The following is a 21945-nucleotide window of genomic DNA, read 5'->3' as shown; positions in this document are numbered from 1 at the left end:
ACCTTATATCCTTTTAAAGCTGATGTGATCATTCTTTAGCCAAGTGGATTTGCTCAATCAAGATACTTTGCAGCAGAAAACTCTGTACTGGGACTATTCCCATCCATCTCTCTTGGCAGACCATGATAGTGGTGGGTACATCTGGGAGCACTCATTGTGTTGTGGGCACAAACCTTTCTTGCCTCTCCGAAGGGCTGCAAAGTTACTCTTTTGCTGTATGGGTATAAATGATGGCAGAAGTCATTGAGCAGCTTTTGAGGAGATTTTAAACCCCTCTAAAAAGAGAAAGATTTATTAGTGTATTGTGCTCGTTTTATCTTGAAGTTCTATTTCTTGTTTTTGGTCAACAAAAACAATTTAAAAGARGAGTGTTGTATTTCCAAAAAAACCCTTGAGGCAAAATACAGTGTCTTTTTTATTTTTCCTTTTTTTGGGGTGATATGAGGGGTCCTAGTTCTGCTGTCTGTGSGAAACACCTTGGCATGCATGCCCATCCTAACCCTTGACTGTGATTCCCTAAGGGCATCTATTTGGCCAAAAAATTTCACAGTTGTGGATTAGGGCTGATAACTGCTATTCCTTTCACTGTTGTTATATTAAGTTCTCATCAGCATAAAAGCTAGCCTACTTAGTGCATAAAATATGCTTTTCTAAACTTTTTATTTTTCCTAGCCAGTGTTTGAATGATGGAAAATTTAAAGGAGGCTTTTAGGACTGAAAAGTCATTAGTTTGCTCATGTGCTTTTCTCACAATGTTCAAATCTGGAAGAGGAGGAATATAACTTTAAAGCACAGGAGCAATTCTGTAATGCGGGTATTCTTCCGTATTAATTGCTTTGTGAGCCTACCTGCCCCAGACCTAAAAATACCCACTGGAAAACAATAAACCATGTATTTGGATTAAATAACGACRTGTGCCCACATGGGGGCTACCTGCCTCATTGCCATAAATACACATCTATAAGCAATACAATACTAATTTAGATTAAAAAGCAACATAGCAGRTAGCAAGATAATTGCAATTTCATATTATGCTCAGATTGTGTAGTGGAAATTCAGCCTTCAGAAGAGGCTCAGCTGACACAAAAGAAGCATGATATTTTTAAAGGAAAGGGGCAGGACAATTCCTTTGCTTCCTTTGTCAGAGTTTATAGGGCAATAAAAGGATATTGAATTAGTTCCTGATGATTTGGTCCAGCAAAGTGCCTAAGGATTTGAGTGCTCTCACTGAAAGCATCACACAATGGAAATGAAGTTCACGTCTCCATGCTATTGTCTCTCAGTGGTCCCTATTCCCTTACTCTCACCAGCAATTTGGACATTAGTCCTTCCAGCATTTAGACACTTCTTCAATGATGGACTATCTAAAGAGAGGTGTCTTCCTTTACACTCTGAGATGAATGATCTGTGAAAGCTGGCTGGCCACTCATGGACATGGTTTCATGTTGGTGCCCTAATGTTTGCATCTGGGCATCTATAGGCATCTGCCCCTATAGCTTCAGGGCTGAGGCAAAACTCACGCTATCAGTGGTCAGCTTCTGAGGCACAGACAGAAGGATGTTGAATTATTCTGTCCTCTAACAAGATTTCCTTAGCTTATTCCTTCTTTTGGGACATTTTTAGCAACATATGTAAAAATATTATTTAACCCCCCWTTTTTTAAAAAAAAAGAAAAAAAAACARGGTTACTAATGATCACATTTCTAACGAAAAGAAGCATCCTTGTAACCATGTCTGACTGTCTCATGTTCTCTCTATAGAGATTACTAAGCATGCACTATGGCACCAGTCCAGATAGCTTGTTATTAGAGTTTGTGCCTATGCCTGTTTGCTGTAAAGCCTCTCCCTCTTTGATCAGTTTGAGTTTTGTTTGCCCAGTAGCTATCAACAGAGAGGAAAGCTGTCAGTCAGAGAACCAAACAGTAAAAATACAAAGCAGCAACAGAGCAGGTTGCTAAAAAAGGCCTCATTTTCGCATAAGCACTCTCAGTTGATGAGCAGTTCTTATTGCTATCACCATCCAGAGCAGATTCAAGTCTTTATGGCAGTATGCTATGAGCATCCAGTGGGATTCATAAAACTCATATGCTCTTCTCTTAATAACTTTAATTCTGCAGTAGTAAATTCCAAAAATTTTACTTCAGCCCAAACCTTGGTTGCCCCAGAGCTTTGGGAGCAGTTAGTGGCTCTGTGACATTTCCAGTTTACTGGAGAGATTTAAGTAAATTTTAGAACTGTGAAAACATTTCCCTCTACCTTCATAACAACATTGGCCAGAAGTTGCTGAAGTTGCAATTTTCAAGGAAATTTTGTAGAGTAGAACGAGGTCTTGCTTTTCACGTTCCCAATTGCTCGTCTAAGAGCTGGCACTCTCAGCGCAAAACAGGCCATTTAACTCTTCTACCTTTGCAATGTCCGTTTGCATGGCAAAAGAAGAAAGAGAGGAAGCTCTGCAGTAAACAAACTTTCTGAAAGAGCTCCACAAGTTACATTTCAAAGCAAAATCTCATTGAGGCTGCCTATGGCATTTTGAAAAAGATTTCATTAAATGTTGCTAGCATGTCATAAGCTGTCCTAAATGGAAGGGTAATGGCTCATAACGTTTGTAAGCTTTTTAATTTCATGCAATATGAGCAGCATAATCAACACCTATTAAAGTCAATCAGCTATGCCCAGTGGGCTACCTACCTTGGCTTTTGTCTATACATTCAATATGGGTTCACCTCTAAAATAATTCTGGGAGCAATGTGTTTGCACTTCCTAATCCTAACATCAGTGGAGGTTTGGTGTCCAGAAAGCCCAGTATGGTCTCTGTGGAAGTATCTGAACCCCTAAGCTGAGTAAATATGTGGTCTTCTTTTCTAGAGAGGGAATTTGGGCCACTGTATTGGTGCAGGCTAGTGAGTAGCCTTAAAGCCAACCATCAAGGAGAAGAACTTCTCCAACCATCTCCCAGTTTTGTTGACTTTTTTTACTTCCACAAGTGAAAATGATCTGCTTGAGCTGGAAGGAGTTTAGATCATGTGTTTGTTCTGTTGTTTTGATCTGATTCMCTTCTCCTTTTCGTTTCAAACACTCGCGGCTGAATTTTTATGGTCATAAAACAGGCGATGTGCATCACAGCTTAAGGTGAGTTTCTAGGTAAGGCTGGGTGATCTCTGAGGTTTTGTCTTGCATTTCACCATGATCACAGAAATTGCTTGCTGCTGCTTCTAGTGTTTAGTCTGTGGAGAGGACAGGAGAAGACCTGAGTGATGGGATTTTGTGATTCCATGGAAGTGTTGCATACCAACCCACAGTGTGTTTACAGCTGAGCTGAGGACAGGAGAGAAAGTGTTAGAACAAAAATGGAATAAATTTATTTTATTCCATGGATATAAAAATGGATTTAATTTATTTCTCCAAAGGGGGGAAAAAAAAAAAAAAAAAAAGGTGTGTAATTATTGATTGAAAAGCTGGAAGTGAAAATAGTTGTCCTGAATGCAATTTGGAGGCAGTTTCTTGACTTCTTGGAGTGTGTGCCATGTTCCTGGTGTCTGTTATTTAAGCTTAGGTTTGGGTTTGACTTCTGGAATTTACATGCTTTCCTCTTTAGGATTTAACTGGGAAGATGCTGTGAAGCTCAGTTTTTTTACTTTTCTTAATCAGCTGTATGTTATAGCCTTTCACTATTCCTACAGGCTTGTATGAGCTGTACGTTGTTCTTTTATCCTTTTATTTGGCTTTTTAAATTTTATWTTTTAAAGGGAGTTTTACTGGGGCTGTCATGAGTGTGGGACACATTTGTCACATACTAATTATGAGTTTTCTATGGCTTACTTGTATTGCCAGACAAGTATTGCTGTTGAAAAAGAAGCTCTGCTGGTAGTTCACAACAGCTGACCTGAAGCAACCCATTAAATTGAGTTCACTTGTGCAGTAGACTTGAATTCTCAATCCAAAACTTGATCCAAACTTAATTTTAACAAGCTGTAGGCTCGGAAAGAAATAAGTCATGTAAAACACTTGAAACTGCTCAGGGAACAGCGTGTACAATTGTATACTGCTACATTTCCCTCTGTTGAGGGCAAAGGCCTTGAGTTTAAGGATTTGCTGTGTCTAGACATCGCTACTGACAGTCAGAATCCAAGTTGCTTTAGAAACACTGAAATACAAGAACAGTTTCATAATACTGAATGTGAAAATGGAACTTTGCAGTTTGGTTAGATGAAAAGAAACGCTAAGACATATAACAAGATCCAATGACAAAGAAACAGAATGCTTTTTTTTACAGGAAGTTTCAGAAACAGAGCTTGATGGACAGCGCTCTGTCCATCAGAACACAACATTTACTTTGACAGCTCTTCTATTGATCAAAACTGTTTTGGAAACATTTTGGGATGTTTCTTTTGGTCGGGGGGAGGAAGGGGTTCCTTTTTTGTTTGCTGGTGTTTTTTTTTTTTTTTTCTCTTTTGTTGTTGTTTTAACAAGCAAGTATTACTTGACAAGACAAGTTGTGCTGTCATTAGGAAGTGCAGACAGATGCAACTAGAACTAGTTTTATAGACAGTTTAGTTTGTGCCTTCTTTGCTTTGCAACAGGAAGGGAAAAATCAGACCACCTAGATTTCATTTACGAGCAACATTGCAAGTGATAAGAGTTTCTCTGGTTGTTTTGTTCCTAAATGACAGATTTCAGATTTGGAGAAAGAAGAACGCAGTGTAAAACAAGAACCACTTTAAACTTGCTCCTGTTTTCTTAGGGCAAATTGATTGAAGCTCTTGGGAAAACTAACTTGCTGCTTTTGAAAGTAAAATTTCTTTGGCTGTTAACATCTCCCAGTCTGAAATATCTTTATTTTTGGCCTGTAGATGGCCTAAGGCCATGCCTGGCCATCTATTCCCATGTATACTAGCATTATTTTTAGGAAAAATATAGTCCAAGCCCAGCCAGCTTTTGTGGTATAGTGCTGGAGCTTGCTATTCCATGCATGAGTGTTGTTTATGACCTGTGTGATTAAAAACATCTATAAATCCAATCACAAAAGGAGCATCCTGACTTTTTAGTGACTCATTCATATAGGCCTTGGTCCAACCAGATATTTAATTAATTAATTAATTAGAGTCATGAGTTACTTTACTAATGTCAGTAAGACCATTTACATACGTAAAGTTAGGCATACATGTGTGTTCTTTGCTGGATTAAGTCCTATGACTTCTACATATACTACACATATGTAGTATCAGAATCAGTATCAGAATGAAGTATCAGAATCAGTATCAGAATCAGTATCAGAATGAAGCCATCACCAGGAATCCATCATGCTGGGCTTGGTACAAACATGAAGAAAGGTTTATCCTTTTTCCAAAAGGGTTTTACAGAGCGGAAAAATTAAAAATAAAAAAAAATATATATTAAACAGGAGAGCGGAACAGGAGGTAGGAATGAAGGCAAGCAAGATGACTTGCTGATTTGCTGCTTTGGCAGGTGAGAAGTGATGTGCGGAGTCCTGTMTCCATTTGTGGATCCTTTTTGGTGCATTGCCTACCCTAAGTGTAAGGGAGCATGATGTCAGAGTTGGCTTGTATTTTCAAATAAAGGCTAGCGTGGTTAAAAAAGTATTTTGCTATGTGTATCTGGCCAGGGAGCTGAGATGCAGATGTAAAGGCAGAGCAAGCGAGTGCTAGTGATGAGAGCTCATCAGCCCTGGAAAGGAGTGAGCAGAAAAGAGCAGTTTCCACCTTTTAAAACATGGGCTGCTACATGGGACACCAGTGTGGAAACTGAGTCCTGTCTTCCTTTGGAATGCACTCCTGCAATACCTCGTGGCAAGGGGAAGTTTTCTTTGATGTGTCTATTCAAACACATCTATGTAAAGTTTGATTTATAAGTTGCTGCCTGAGTGACGAGTAACTGTGTATGAGGATTCGCATAGCATCCTGTCAGTGCAGGACRTTTTATTAGATTCTTAATTTCTCTACAACTACAGGAATAAAAATTGCTTTTAAGTCACAGAGTTTTTTTCTTTCTCTTTTTTTCCTCCTGCAACTTTGTTTTGAACTTTTCTTTGAATTCTTTTTCTCCCTGAGCAAAACAATATGCTGTTTCACAGGTTTGACTCTAAGCAGTGGAGGATTTGTCATGGGACATCTAATGAATAGAAGTGGTTAACGTTTGAGTTCTGCTTCTCTGCTAAGAAACCAGTAGCAGCTTCAGAAAGTGCCCATGGTGCTGTGAATGGGTGGCTACTCATAGAGAGAAGCATGCTGTTCACTGAATCATCCCTATCACTGTCCRCAGTGCCTGCAAAGGCTTCTTTCCAAGTACTAAAACAAGCTCAGCCTTCCTCTTGAATGAGATCTGACAGGACTGCAGCCCAGAGCAGTACAACAGAAGAACAAGATGTGTTTCTCCAGTGAGAAGTCTTGTACAGCATCAATATTTAAAAGGAGAGAAACAAGTAAAATTACAGACAATTGGGTTGGTTGAGAAGAYGTCATTTATCTGACAGAACAAGCGTCCCTGTTCAACTAGGCTTTGAGTTCCTTAGCTGTTTTCTTTCTTTCAGTTAGGTTGATCTGGAAGAGTGTAAACAACTCCTTACTTTTTTAACACCATTGTTTTTATAGGTATATTTTGCAATTTAGAGGTATAAAGCGAGTGAAGTTCATCACTACAGAATAGTTGATATTTCTCTTTCAAGTGGCTTCACTGATGTGTTGTACRTACAAGTGAAGCCACAGAGTGGATGACCACATAATCCATAATGTAAATATACAGTGACTGCTATATAAAGTCGGGAGATCCTTTCTGATTTAGAACAGCTGCTGTGTGTGATTGATCTGAGTGATCCCTCTGGAGCTGATGTACTGACGTTGTCTCCAAAGAGCTATGGCTGTGAGGGGGTTGATGAGGTGACCCTGAAGACGTTTTCTATGATGCTTCCTATGCGGTAGTATCCAGAGCCTGTGTCTGCTCTCAGGTTTTGGCAGACCATCTCTCATGACTGAGGTGAAGACCAGAGCAGGCATTGCATGTAGGACAGTGGCACTTAGATTGTCATGCTATATTACCAGTGCTCTTGACTTGAGGAGCACCTTTTCAATTTTAATTTTATTCCATGAGTACTCTTGCTTCAAGCCAAAATATTGTATCTCTATTTCTTCTGCATTCTTGGAATCTCCCTCTGCTGCTGCAAGCTGACTTTTGCTGTGTATATTTCCTTCRGATCCCAACTGTTACTCATAAATGATGAGCCTTGATGATGGCACGCAGTTGGAAAAGCAGCAGGCTTTTTGTTTCTCTCCACAACATCATGAATTATGCAACAGTGTAGGAAATAGARTAGAAGAGATGGTAACATGCAGACATGACCCCTTCTGCACTTTTTCCTGGTTGGTCCCACTGCCTGGGTGTCTTCACCAATCAGTTTTGTCCCCTCAGGATTTTAAAAGAATTTAAGGAATAAAATCAACTGGCAGCAGATATATTCTGTGTGAAAGAGGGAACAACCAGACAGACTGAGCCACCTGGTTGTGATCCACACATCTTTGGCTTTTGTATATCTTGTTGTGCTCTATTTTGTCTTCACACATCCTAATCCCTTTGGCTGCCTTTGCCATTATTCCCCAATTCCCCAGACAGCATTTACTTCTTCTACCACGTGTGGGAAAAGCATCTGCTGATCTTCCTGCAAGTCTGATGTCTCTTGAAGCACCACTGCCCAGGCCCACAGTGCTGTTGGCTGGGAGGTTGTTTCTGCTCATGAGCTCTGTACTGTGGCAATATCTGCAATTACCTCAGAGCATCAYTTGGATGGCACTCACCAGATGCAGTCAGTTCTCAACACAAAGCACCCTATTTTGCTCCACTGATTACAGATTTACTACTGTTTTATTTCGGTAGGTGTGCATGTTTTTTGCATCGTGTCCAGCATGATGTAGGATCTTTCCTTTGGATCAATCCAATTTCATGGTCATGTGTTTAGCTGCATCTGCTGTTTTGGCTTCCCAAGTGGATGATCGTGACTGGGAGATATTCTGCCTCTCCGGGGATGAAGGTTTGGTCACTTGTTTTTATYCCTTTGGGGAAATCCGTGATGAAGGGTGTAGACTGACAAAGCAGCCTTCTTAAAGCAAAATATTGATCATTTTAGCAAGAAAAAAAAAAAAAGAAAAGCAATTACATAAAAGGAATTCAAAAGCGATCTATTTAGTGTGACCTAATAGTCCTATATCATAACTAAATTAGTCCCATTACTTGAAATCATAGGCTGTGCCCGTGACTGTGTCTTTCTTTTTCTTCCATCCAGTTTTTCCAAATATGCCTCTAAAGAGTTAATTCARTATATTTCTACAATAAATATTCCCACAGCAAGCCCCAAATATGCCTTTCATCCATCATTTTATAGCTACTTCAAGCTTGTCACACCAGCCTCTTTGCTTACAGCAGCTTAGAAGAAAACAGACAAACTACAAATAAAAGCAAGACTTTGAATGGAAAACCTGTATTTTAAATCCCCAGGAATGATCAGATCATCTTTATTTATGTCTTGTACAATGGCAAGTACACAGACTTGTGCACTTGTACAATGGCAAGTGCACAGACACCAATGAATAGATAATTGCAGTTACAGGTAATCAGATTATTATTCCCATGAAGTTATTGAAAAGAGGAGTATGTTTACCCCTTCAAACCTATTTCCAGATGCACAGGCCCACATTTGCCTCTGGAGCACAACAAGCCGAAGGACAGCTGTCATAATGAAGTGCCTAATAATTGCACCAGAAACCCAGAAATAGAGCTGCTTTGACTGCAGGAACATGTCAGGGCTGAACCTTATCATTTCACGGGCTGGAGGCATCGCAGAGAACTCCACTAGGTAATCACAGAAGTGAGGATGGCCTTCTGTGTTCCCTGCCTTCCAGCCGTAACCGTACTGTAATATAGTTGCTTTTGCAGTGTAATTGGTTTCTCTGCAGGGCTTCTTCCTATTGATTCTGCTTTTGTGGATTTAAATGGTTTGCGGGTTGGAACTAGACTCAAGTTGGTTGGTGTTGCAGTTTTTTCATGTCCAACAGCACACATGATAGTTCTATCTAAGGCTTTAATGATGTTCAGATAGCATCATTTCCTGGCCTGCGCATATGTATTTGATATGAGAAGAGAGGCTGGATCAGATAAGTTCAGAATATCAATAAATAGGTGGATTTTGTTTGGTGACACTTGTTCAGTTTGAATCTTTTTTTTTCCCCAGGAAGCAGCTTGTGTTGTGTCATTATTTTTAAGCATGCTGTGTAAATGCTCTACATCTGCAACTGTCGAGGATGGTGCCGTCCCATAGCAATGCCATCTGCTCATTCACAAAGTGCTTTTTGCGTAGATAAAAAAATGTGAGGTGTTATTCATAATTAGGCAAATCACATGCTGTGATCTGTGATGGATTTGACTTCCGTTGCTGGCTACCTTGCATATGTCTATGTGTCCGTAAGTAYTGTCTAGATACTGGCATATGGATGCAGATGAATCAGAGACCCATGAATTCCTTTTCCCAATTCAGACAGATGGAAATGTTTTCCGTTCTTCTTATTAGCAGCAGTTGAATTTCAGTTACACCAGGGCCCTCAGCAAGGATCTTTACTGTATTAGTGCTGAACATATATGAAGAAGTTGGCATGGCCAGCTCTAATCTAGTACAAGAAGTTAACTCAAGGCCAAGGAGAATTGTGAATTCAAAGCAGTGGTCAGAGACAGCCATGTTAGTGGACTTCTTGGAGAAAAATATCTGGATGTATAACTGGGTATTATGCCACCCAGTAACAAAATGTCTGAAAGGTGCTGTGAACTCTGGAGAAAGCAAGTCTCTCTGGCGAGTCAGACTTTTGGAAAAATATTACTGTTCCTTTCATAGTAATAGCAATATTTACTCTTAAATGTGATTTCAGCTGACTAACTGGCTGAGACCTTGCTTGTATCTGGTGTAATGTAGCCCAAGTAATAGAAAATGAGTCTGAAATCACTAGTTCTGTATAATTTTAATATCATCTTCAATTGCCTTTTATAGATAGTGAACTATGATTTACTGGTAGTTCTAAAGGATGCCTAAGCCAGGCAGTAGCATACTTGGAAGGCTATAAAATGAAAACAAATTAAAGGAGGTCTGCACACCTGTCTGGAGTACAAGTTATGAGCAGTGCATAGCTATACAATTGGATGATTTAGAATATTTTAAACCTCAGCAGCATTCTCTCCCTCTCTCCTTGTGCTCTCATGCATATCTGCAGTGTGTTCAGTTCAGCAGGAGATCTGTCACCGCTGGAGTCTGACCGTAACTAGCATAACCCGAGGCAGGGACAGGCTATAACTTAGCAGAAATCCGTAGTCCTGTTGCTACAACAGCTCCTGTATGCAAGGATCTGATCTCTGTCAGCTACCTCTCAGTGTCCTTAGGAGCAGCTGCAGCAGTGAGTTACTTCTGGGGGAGAATATGAAAAAAAACGGTAAATGCTCAGTTGATATCTACTGGAAAGTGGTGATTAACGCGCTGAGAGTCTAGTACTGCTGTTCTCCTGGTGAAGAGAGTTACGGTTCTTCAAGTGCTGGTGTGAGGGAGAGTTCTTCCCCAGTGACGCAAAGTTCATCATCACCACACCTTTGATCGACCCCGGTACAACACCATCAGGTGAATTCTGAGTGCAGTGAAATGCTCAAAGCATGTGCAGAATTATTTGGTCATTTTATGAGTTCTGAAGCTCTGTTCCCTTGGTTGCAGATGGCGTCTAAAGGTCCCTTGCCAGAGGACTCGTTAGTGCTAAGCATGCTTAATGCGCCTAACCCTTTCAGATTGCAGCCCAGGAGGGCAGTAAGGCTCMGTTCAGTTCTCAGAACATTTAGTGAATGTGCAGCAGCTTTCRGAAGTTTCCCAACCAACTTTTGCCAGCCCTATGGATAGCGCACGTGGTGCCAGCGCACATGGTTGCATTCTGGTTTTGTTCATGAGTCTTTTTTTTTTTTTTTTCCACATCATCGGCTGTTATAAGCCAATTATATTATAAGCTAATCAAAGATAAAGGAATGAGTCAGATGCAGTGTTGTGGAGGGGTTTTTTTTTTCAGTTTTGCTTTTAATGTCAGTAGTTGTGATGTAATTTAATTTTCAGAAAAATCTCAGCTGGAAAGCAGCTGATTAGGCATCTTGAAGAGGAGGCAGCCACTCTCTCTAAGCAGYGTTCATGAGATTACTACAAGTATTCTTCTAAACATGGAAGCTCCTAGACTGCCAAGAATAAACCACTTTGAAAAATACAAAAACCCTTGGACAGCCTTTCAAAAGAAGTCAGTCATATAGACCTTCCATCACAGACCTGCCTTCTTTGCCTTTTAGCAAGCAAACTCAGAAATGTAATTGCTTTAATATAGCAGCGGAAAATTTTACTTTCATTTGTTCCTAAAATAAACTTCAACAAATTCCATGAAGGAGATTTTTGTGGTAACAGACATAAAACTCTACAATATGTACTTTCTATGCAATTCCTATGTCAAAAAGAGTGAGAAAGCAATATTTTCACATAAGTATTCTGAGCATCCTGGTAGTGCAAAATTTACCTTTGTACAAAGACAGCTGCAGCTATGAACTGTGTTGTTTGCACAGAAGGGCCTTGTGGTTTTTGTTTTTGAGCATTTGAACACTTAACATTGAAAATAACAAATATCAGAGGTTAACATGTAACCTGTTGAAGAAAAGGATAAAAACTCATTTGTTTACCTCTGTTTTGAACCTCATTACCTTCTTAAACACAATTGTCTTTAGACTTAAACAGACATGTACAAGGGCACTGCATAGCATTGTTGTAATATGGTTTTTGTTATCAATTCTATTCATCACTTGCTTTCATTCTTCTATGAAAAGCTTACGTTGTCAAATCAGAGTTTTGCCAAGAAAAGGGATTTAGTTACACGAGCATCATATTGAACTGTTTGAAGGACAAAGTCAAGATCAGAAGACTTGGTGATTAAACAACAAATAATATGTTCAAATAGCATTAAGGTATGTTTTCAATCTAACACCTAGAGATTTATCTGTATGACTTAAATTTGTGTGCCAGAAGGCTTCAGGGCAAAATCCTGTTCTCTTTGGGAGCTATATCAGAAATAGGAGAATCTATTTTTTTTTTTCTTTTGTATGACAACTTTAGTAGAAATATTAACAGTTGGCCTACAAGTTTGACCTTAAGTCTATGATTTATTTTGTCATTGATGAAATTCAGGGGAGGTCTTAGGGACAAAGTTCACAAGATTTTCCTAAGCTTGTCAACACAGCCATGAATGCTTTCCAGTGATGCCTTTATGTTGTCCTGCTGAGGTTTGCAGTGATTCATAGACATGCCATTTATATGATCCATAATATTAGTAATCAGTTCTGATTATTTTTATTTTACTTAATTGTTTCCCCAAATCTTTGTATTCTGTGGAACTGAACTTTTCGGAACTGCCTTGAACTTTTCAGAGCTTCAAGCAGGAAATTACCATTTCTCTTCTTTCCACGATCTCTGCTTGCACTCGCTGTGCAACATCATTGAATCCATATAGGATCCTTAAGATCAGGTCAAAGCAACTCCTTTTGACCTTGCAAAATATGAATATGCTGAGTGTGATGTGTTGCTTCTAAATTGCCTGTTAAAAAAAGATTGACAAATGTATTTAATAATTCCCTAAAAGAGTCGAYGGACACCTGTTAAAGCATTAAATTTCCTTAAAGATGGCACTGGTTGAAATTGCTTCAGCTCCACATTAAGATAGTCAATCAAGATGTTTTTACTGTCTTTCATCTAGKGGTTTTAGCATTTTTTCAGGAATGAGCCAGGGAAAGATGCCGAGTGATCTGTTAAGGTTTGTTTTGCCATGTGTTTAGCCTGGTGAGCAATCAGTCAATGCCTTTTGCAAAACCACCTAAGTCCTACTGAGTAACTGGCTGCTTATTGAGGAAACAAACTGTTTTGACATATTTTTGCCCTTTTCAAACTCTTTATTATGCAGCCTGTGTCCAACATTTTAACATACTGGGTAGCTGTGGCAGCCTTTTGTGTGTCTGTGAATATTTGCATTGATGTTAGACCATTAGGCTTATTAATGAAAGGCTGGAGTAACAGGCAGAATTTTGTATTTACTAGGTAGGATTTTCTACAGGGTTATTTGGAAAAGTTGTGTCTGGGCATGAAGATCAAGCCAACACCAACATCTAAGAGCGCTCTGTGATGCTACTCAGAAAGGTATGGGGATATTGGTGATGGAGGAGGAAAAGAACAAACAACAGAGAAAAAGATTTCCCAGCACCTGRGAAAGTGAAATATGTTGGGTTATTCAGTGATTGGCAATATCAGATGTATTTTATTTTAAACGTGCTTCCAGAAGAGTTCCTGAACATTTGAGAGAGGAAGAGGTAGGCCAACAGACAAAGACTAGATTCCCCAAATCCAAAAGAATACCGAATCCTAGTTTTGTTTCACTTTAGTTTTCTTTACATCAAGTCCAAGAATGAAATATATTTCATATCTTTGATACTGTTTTCCTGGAAAGAATCAGAACTGGATTGCTGCATATTGCACTATTATAAATATAGATATGTCTCATACAGTATTATAGAGTTGATTATTTATTGCCTGCCAATATTCTAACTCTAGATCTGTTTGCTTGTGTGATAGTTTGTTGATAATATGAGAATATTGCTGTACATAATTATTTTTATTGTGGTGATGATGCCATATTGATATAAATTTTCATTTACTCTAGTGCATCAGAATAATCAATTTTGTAATCTCATAGCATGAGGTAGTCACAAAAATGATACATTTTTCCCTTCCCAGTAATCATTTCTAAATTAAGATATGTTTTAAAWTTTTTTCTTTTTTAGTCTGTGTGTGATGGAATGAAGTTGGCGACATCACTAAGCCTGTAGCGCTGTGTGCAAGGTGTTTCTTTTATTACCTTTTTGAATAGAAGATGATAGACACCAAATCTACAGAATTTTCAGAAAAAAAAAGAGAATATTTCTTTTGCAGTTCTTCATTCCTTAATGGAAGAAGAATTATGGAAATGAGAACAGGCATTGCATTAAGTGCTTGAAATGTTCTTTCCCTGCAGACCAATAAAAACATAATTCTTCCATTWGGGATTTTTTTTTTTTTTTTTGAAATCTATATGAATAAGAGCTCTGAATCAGTGAATGAGATGACTATGCTGGGGTAAGCCTTTCAGGGTCTGATTATGTATTTTAAGACTTTTGTAGCTGGGTCCCACCTCTTGTCTTATCTTGTAAGAGTTCTGTAGTGCAACTTTTTGTGTAACTATTTTAGGTTAATTGCTTGGCGTATCTTGTGGTCGAGTGCCATTTTTTTTTTTGTATACAGATGAATTACAGAGTTCCTACACCAACTAGCCGTGTAGATTTAATGGCACTTAATGTAGATTTAACTGGCATCCCATTTTGGATGGTGACTGGGGTGTGTGCCAGATACCAGAGAAGTATRCTGAGATGGAAAGCACTTTCTCCATAAAATTAAAAAGTTAATAASGTTTTCTTGTTTGCCTCTATTGGTGTATTCAAACCTGTATTTGTAGCTGCTCCTTCTAGACAGACTCACTTCTCTTCTGGGTTACATCGGTAACGTGCAGGGAGTAGATATGCAAAAATTARCACACAATGGCACAAACCTGGTAGTCTTCAAACACATGGCCAACCTTGTGAGTGCTGTAACAAGAACCCAGAGGCTCCATAGCTAAACTCAGCAATAAATTTCTCATGCACATCGGTGTCACACATCCTGGCAACCTTGTCATGGGCTTGTCTTGTGTTCTTGTTCCAGGGCAACCCACTGTACTTCCAGTCTGCCAGAAACGTTACAGTGAACATCCTTAATGACAAGACTAAAGTCCTGACTCGTCTTGTAACAGGTAAGGAGCGYGAAAGACTGTGGGAAAGAATTAAGRAGACATGAAAGTGATGTATGGGGTGCTGCATGAGCTTGAGACAGCACACACAGGGGATCCCAGATGTCTACAGAAGTACAAATGAAAACTTCACTCCACTTGGTAGAAACAAAGCAAGGTACATGAAAGCCACTGTCGAGAGGGAGTTGGCTGCTGCTTTCTGATAACAAAGCAGACCATGATTTTCATTTGAAAGCCAATTCAGAGACAAAAAGGTTAACTGTACGGCTTCAGGGTCAAGAAGAACATATTTCGGCTGACATTTTGTTCATAACAGGCACAAGATTTTCCTGGAACACTTTTAACTTGCTTAAGATCTCAGGAGCTCTAYTGATTGACTGTGGCTGGGTTTGGACACTGCAATTTGAGCTTTCTAAGCCCAAAGTCCTTTTGCTGATAAGGAACTCTCTCATTCTCCCAAGCATTAGTAAGTTTGATGGGAAAATTGGTGTTTCATAAATCCCCAGTGCACAGAGACCTTTGAATTAATGCATTTGTAATTTGAGTTGAAAGGGGCTGATACTTTATATATATTAATATATGATGTATGTATATAAACTTTGATAGATATTTATTTATTTAGATTTACCTGGGAATTGTGAGTAGTACTGCTGTGTGGGTAAGTTAGTAAGCCATGAACATGTTGTTTCTATATGAAACTGGGTTGTCTGTCTTGCTTATATAACATCTTGRCCTTTAGTCACAGTGTTAAATAATTAAATATGCAGCTTCAGTAAGCACAATTTAAGCGGCATGCATGCAAATTGCCTTGAGGAAGGAAATAAACTCAACTCCAAGCACCCAGATTCTCACATTTAAACTGAACTTTAGTTTGTTGGGTTGCCATATATTTTTCAGCTGGGTATTTGGTTCGTTTAAGTGCCTGCATTTCATAAGAGCTTGAGATGACTTAGTCTATGGAAGAAATAACAGCACTGTATTATGTGTACACACGTGCTTATATAAAGCATGTTCAGGATGAAGCATGGCCCAAGGCAGTGTTGAGATGACAAATGGCACAGCAGGCGGGTTGCTGGTGCTTTACAGCTAAATAAAGGACTTCAGGTCTCCTTTTTGGAGAAGACTATATCTTTCCTGTTTTCCAGCTGYGTGATTTGGGATTACAGGATTTCATCCAGGATACAGTTGCCTGTAGCCTGAGTACCCAGCTGTGCTTCCCCAGAGCCAGGAAAACTGCCATAAACACCTCTTGCCTTTATTGAGCTCTGGTAAATTATGTGATATCACATAGTAAAATGGGGCAATCTTCCCTTAGAAAGGAAAAGATAACAAAACATAATGATGTCACTAATGAATATAGTAGTCCCCCGTTCACCTTTCTTCCCTCTTCTTTGTAGAGAAGAAACAGAACAGAAAATAAAATACAGTTTCAGGTGCACGAGCTGTACTGCAGAGTGGGAAGATGAGCTGTGCAGCCCAAGGGAAACTCCCTGAGGGAAACCTTCCTCATCCACAACAACTAGTCATTCCAGGTCCAATGCAGTGTCATGGATAATGGGTAGCTTATTTCCATCTCAGTCTTTCCAGTGTTAAAACCCATGTCAAAGTCTGTCTGTTTATCTTTGTATAGCATCATGGTTATTAAGCTCATTTTTGCATTCTGCAGCAACTCAGGTTTTGGAGTGGAGTTCAAATGTAGTCCCAAGTAGAGTATATTGCAGTGAGGCAGTTAATTTACGAGATAAAGATCAAAATTAAAAGTATGGGATTTTCTTGGAATGGCTGCAGGATATTTAGGTATTTCCACAGCATGCAGGGGTTTCAGCATAGCCTTATTTTTCTGTAGTCCAAACCACGCACACAATTCTGTCCATGCCCCAATGGTAATGCAGTTGACCTGTGCAGGCMAACACTGGGTGTAGTCAGAAACTGCTTGTAAGAAAATGCTGACATTCAGGCCCTATTTCTCTTGTCTTTGAGAAATGAGACGAGTGAGGAAGATGACAGGAATAACACTAATTCCAATCACTTTTCTTGCGTGGTAGCATATTCCAGGGAGGCTTTGGTTTGGRTTACGCAACTTAGGACTGTTGGATGGTGGCTTCTATAAAGTTTAGCCTAGGTCAGGCAACAGAAGGACCTGCTCTTTGTAGCCTCAGAACCACAGACCTGACAGATTCGGCATCCAGGCAGCTAATGACTATCAGGCTTTGCAACAAAATGCATTGGCAGAGGCTTTTCAACACTGGACTACTTAGCAGTCTGCAGGAGAAGCACAGAATTAAAATAAGAGCTGAGAGGGAAAGGTTTACTTGACTAAAAGCATCACGGAACATGAGACCCTGCTGTTGGCTTGTGCAGGGGAGAAATCCATTCCCGTGCGGAGGGACAACTTTCAGCAGTGCCAAGATGGAAACCCTCAGCATTTTCCAGGGCTTCCCTTCCTGGTGATGCAGGCTTTTCAAACTTGTTTGAATGTAAGCACAAGCACTGGTCCTAGCAAAATATGTTCAGGAAGTGATCTGAATTCCTTTTACAGCTATGTTAATGCTCTGAAGACATAATGATGCATTCACTGTTATTTCACATGCGGGTCTGTCTTTCTGTTAAAAATAATAATAATAATAATAATAATAAAAAAAAGAAATCTCTAAATATACCAAACTTAATGGTAACGACATACCTAAGTGTTAGCAAAATATAAGTAAAAATAGTTGAGGTGTTATTTGGGTAGGAAGTACTTTCCTTTCTGAAGCAAAGATCACCCTTGATGTATACAGACCTCCCTGTTTGATGTGTCAGATGTAGGTGTTATCTACGCACTTATTAGGATAATCTCTGCAGATGGRCTTATTAAATGTACAAAGCTACTTTGCAATTTTCATATACTTTTTACTAAGACTTTGTGCTAATCTCTTCTTCCTTCCAGGTCCCCAAGCAGTGGAAGCACACAGCCAAAAATTTGAGGTGAAAACCCTCTCTGGAAAATTGCTGTTTTCTGCAGATGACAACGAAGTGGTAGTTGGAGCAGAGAGGTTGAGAGTTTTAGGTAACTAAATCACTATTTTAATAGTCGAGTTTTAGAATAATTTTGTCCAACTTTCCTTTGTGGTTATGGAAAAAATCTTTTGGCAGTAAAACCTTTCACTGTCTTTATTGCTTTGATTCTTCTCCAAGCAGATAAGGCCGGGAGTTTCTAAGGTAGCCCTTAGATAGAAACTATCCTGCACTATGTGTTATTTCCCCTGCAGAGAAAACTRCTCTAGAAATGGTTTATCTAGCTCATAAAGGAGTATTAAAAATAGCTTTGGAAACTAAACTGCTTCATCACTTGGATCTGGGATGAAGGGCAGTGACAGATCATTCTAAAGGTGCTCCCATGGCTGCATTCATAGGGAAATCTTAGGGAAATATTAGGCTTCATATTTTTCATCTCCCCTCTTTCATGAGCTCTACTTTGAATCTAAAGCAAGCACCAAGGAGGAGAACTGCGATGAAAAGTCGGTATGAATTAGGATCTCACCTTAATTCTCTGAACAGTTTGTGGTGGCCTTTATATCAGCTAATCTCTCTCTAGCCACATGTGAGAACATGCTTTGCATCTCTTGAGCCATGTCCAGCTATTCTGTAGGTGTGATTCAGTGTCATGGCAGAAGTGGCCACTGCCACCACTCCCTCATCTTCCTTTGAAGGCAGATGGGGGACCTGGAGCTTTCCTGTGCCACAGACCATTAAGGGAATTATAGTGTCTTTCCTAATTGTATGAAGTTACTTCTTAGCAGCTTTAATTCTCTTGCTGTCCAATTCAATCCATGCTCTGTGTTTATTTTAAGCTTAGCTTGTGAATGTTTTCATGTAGGACTAGACTGAGTAACTCTATATTATTAAGATTTGATCACATAACAGTACCAGTGGCCTTCGTGGATGTACTGATGCCTGTCTTCCAGCAGCTTGATTTGGATGCCCCTGTTCATTCCAAATAGCCCCTTGCTTTTCCAGTAAACACCCAAAAGCAGAGATAAATGAGGGAGTTGAGAAGAATATATATAATAATAATAACATATAGTGTATTCTATATATTCTCTGTATTATATATAAAAAATACATTATATAATTATATATTAGCATATTATTAATATAGTGATATTACACATATATACAATATTTTATATTATACATAATATTATTTTTATAATATATAATATAAAGTAGCTTAAAATTCTGAGCTTAGACCTCAGAATAGAGTCCATATTCTATGTTCTGCCACAAATCTCCCTTCATACTGCACTTTTCAGAGCAATTTAATTATCTATACTTTATACAGAGTAGGTGATTTCAGGAAGCAAGGATTTTAGATGTTTTCCAAGAGACCATAAATGAGAAATTTGTAGATAATTTCTTCTTTCACAAAATACAGAAACTGTTTTTTTCAAGTTGTGAGTACTCCTTTTTGGATCGCATACAAAAATATTGCATGTTATTTACATTGTGCTTTGGAGAAGCCAGCAATTATTTTTGRTAGTTATTTTGAGATTCTGCTTTATTTTAGTCCCCTGTGTAAATGCCCTAGAAATACTGCTTACCACTAGTTGTGCACCTTTGCTTTTATTTGCAGCTGAGTGATTCTCAGGGTTTTTCAGTCTTATGCAGAACTATCAGAAAAGCCACAATGGTATCACAGACAATGCTGTGTGGCAAGTATTTCAATGACCTTGAGCTGAAATGCTTTCAGAGTTCATGCTTGGCTTTGTTTTTTCAAGCTTTGCTCTCCAAAATCTAATTATACCTCCAAAAGCAGTTGCCATGACTGTTTGCCATGCTGGGAAGTGTGATACCATATGTTCCTTTTTTTTCTTTTGTCTGTGCTTGAGGGTAGTCCAGCCTGCAGTGCACACAAGCAAATTCTTTTGATCATTTTTCCTGTGCGGGGGATCTCAGGTGCTGCTGGTACGTGTCTGYGAACACCTATCTGTGCCATGTAAATAATCTCAACTTGTTCTTGCTATTGCCGAACACGTACTTGTTACAGAAGGAAGCGTATGTCTGCAAGCAGGCATGAAAATAAACTTGCATGGGTTAGAGCATAGATATTGGACTTATGGCTAGCTTTTAATCTKGTTAATGATAATTGCTGTACACTCTTCAAAGCCAAATTTGAAAGTTGGTTCTACAAAGTAATGCTGAATCCTTCACATGAAAAAATATGTACTTCCTTTTTTGAAATGCTTTCTGTGCTCTGTGCAGCTAAAGGCTTTCCCGGCATTAGGAAGATATTTTTTTAAAAAAGGGGAGGTGCACTGAATTATGAAACTGAAAGATGGGTACAAGTGTGTTGCATTTAGCAGGACTTCAAAAATTACACTGCATGTGTTCTGCAGATTACGGAATGAAAATATATTTCATTTCATTTGTATTTTGGGAAATCAGAATATGTTTTTTAATCACCAAAGGACACAAAAAGACAGAGTTATTCCTTTCTGTTTTTCATGCATTGTATAATTTGGAGTACTTCTGTGTTTTTATTTGGTTTAATGAATTCCATCGAGCCTGCGAGCTGAGATTGGAGGATAATGGGAATTGCTGCACGAGGACCAGTGCAGCTGCTGAGCCCTTTGGCCGCYGTCCCCTGTGACGGCGTCTGCGTGACTTGCAGACACGCAGCACAGGTTCCTTCTGCCCACGCTCAAAACCATCTGGAAACTCAGCAGCTGCATGAGTCCAGGGAGCTCAGAAGGAGCTTGTGTTTGCCCACAGAGTGCATGTAAACCAACCTTTTTGCCAAATGCCTCCTGACTTTTGAGCTAATCTCTCAGGGCCTCTGGTTGCTCTGTCATCTCCTGAGCCCTTGCAGGGAGGAAGGGTGACAGCACCTCCTACCACCACCTGTAGCACCTCTTCCTCTTAGCGGCTTCACTGCCTTCATCTCGGAGTGCTCCTGGGCTGCTGAGGTACCCTGCGCCTCTGAGGCAGGGCAGCTCTCTCTCCTGATGCTGCCCCTATACCAGGCTCCTAAGTTACCATAAACCTTGAACCGTGTCCCTTTCCTCTGAACTGGGGCTCTTTTAGTTTGCTTTTGCTGGGATTAGATTTTCAAGGCCACCTTTTTCCCCACTAACTAGCCCAGCACCGGCAGAGCAGTTGCGTGTGGCAGAGCATCAAAACCAGCGTTTTGTATGCTGATTTTGTACGCTCACTGTACGCTGGCCAAGCCCAAGAAGATGCAAACTAATGCCTGACAGGGTGTCCCCCACGGGCTCATAAATTCATGTGTTCTGCTCTGTGGGAGATGAACGAATTGAATTCACATGTTGTACGTTATAGAGCAGAGCCCCTTCCCCGCCTCCCTCCAGGAGTAAAACATGTCCAGATCATCTGAGAAGTGGTGTGTGAGAAATACTCCTTAGTTAAAAGAGCATTAAAAATAATTTTGATATACATTGGTTACTAATTTTATTTAAAGGCATGTTGAACGTTGCAGCATTTGTAAACAAAGGACAATCATAAAGCTTTATTCTGACTGTTAATTACCTCTGTTCTCCAGATTAGTTTTTAAATATGCCCTCTAGATGCCACTTGATACCAATTAGCAGAGTTACATTATTATCGCTATACAAAAGCATTTTTAATTAAATCTAAAGCAATTTAAATTAGCATGAGTTTTTACAGAAATTAAGCTCTGGTCAGATGCTTAATACAGCCCTATAAGACAACATGTGATGACGTGCCAGTGTCAGTTCTCCCAGGAGCCTTGACATCTTTATGGAGATTTTATTTTGAAGCTAGCTTTTAGGGAAACATGCCAGAATACTSTGGCAATTAATATTTATGGTGGATTTATGAACTGATTTTTTTTTTTAAGCTAACTGGTGGGAATCCAGATGTGTCACCATGAGCTCAGATTAAAAAAAAAAAAAAGAGAGAAACAGAAAAAAAGAAAGAAAAAAGGATTATTTTTGTAGCTTCCAAGRACACCCTGTTTTCTGAGTGGTTTTTGTGGGAGTTAGGATTGGATGGACTGGAT

At 39.3% G+C, this 21945-nt stretch overlaps 1 protein-coding gene across 4 annotated transcripts in view; it reads left to right on the top strand.

The window, feature by feature from the left end:
- Positions 1-21945, top strand: part of SGCD (sarcoglycan delta) — a 236370-nt gene that overhangs the window by 173986 nt on the left and 40439 nt on the right. For all 4 annotated transcript variants that reach the window (XM_026047658.1, XM_026047661.1, XM_026047659.1 and 1 more), the window contains exons 5-6: positions 14840-14927; positions 17854-17973. In XM_026047658.1, the coding sequence (XP_025903443.1) occupies positions 14840-14927; positions 17854-17973 (208 nt within the window). The remainder of the gene's footprint in view (positions 1-14839; positions 14928-17853; positions 17974-21945) is intronic.

Source organism: Nothoprocta perdicaria, unplaced genomic scaffold (assembly GCF_003342845.1).
Source record: "Nothoprocta perdicaria isolate Ctin4 unplaced genomic scaffold, notPer1 scaffold_5, whole genome shotgun sequence".
Taxonomy (NCBI): Eukaryota; Metazoa; Chordata; class Aves; order Tinamiformes; family Tinamidae; genus Nothoprocta; species Nothoprocta perdicaria.
The sequence above is the reverse complement of the archived record's forward strand: the minus strand, read 5'-3'. Positions and strand labels throughout refer to the sequence as shown.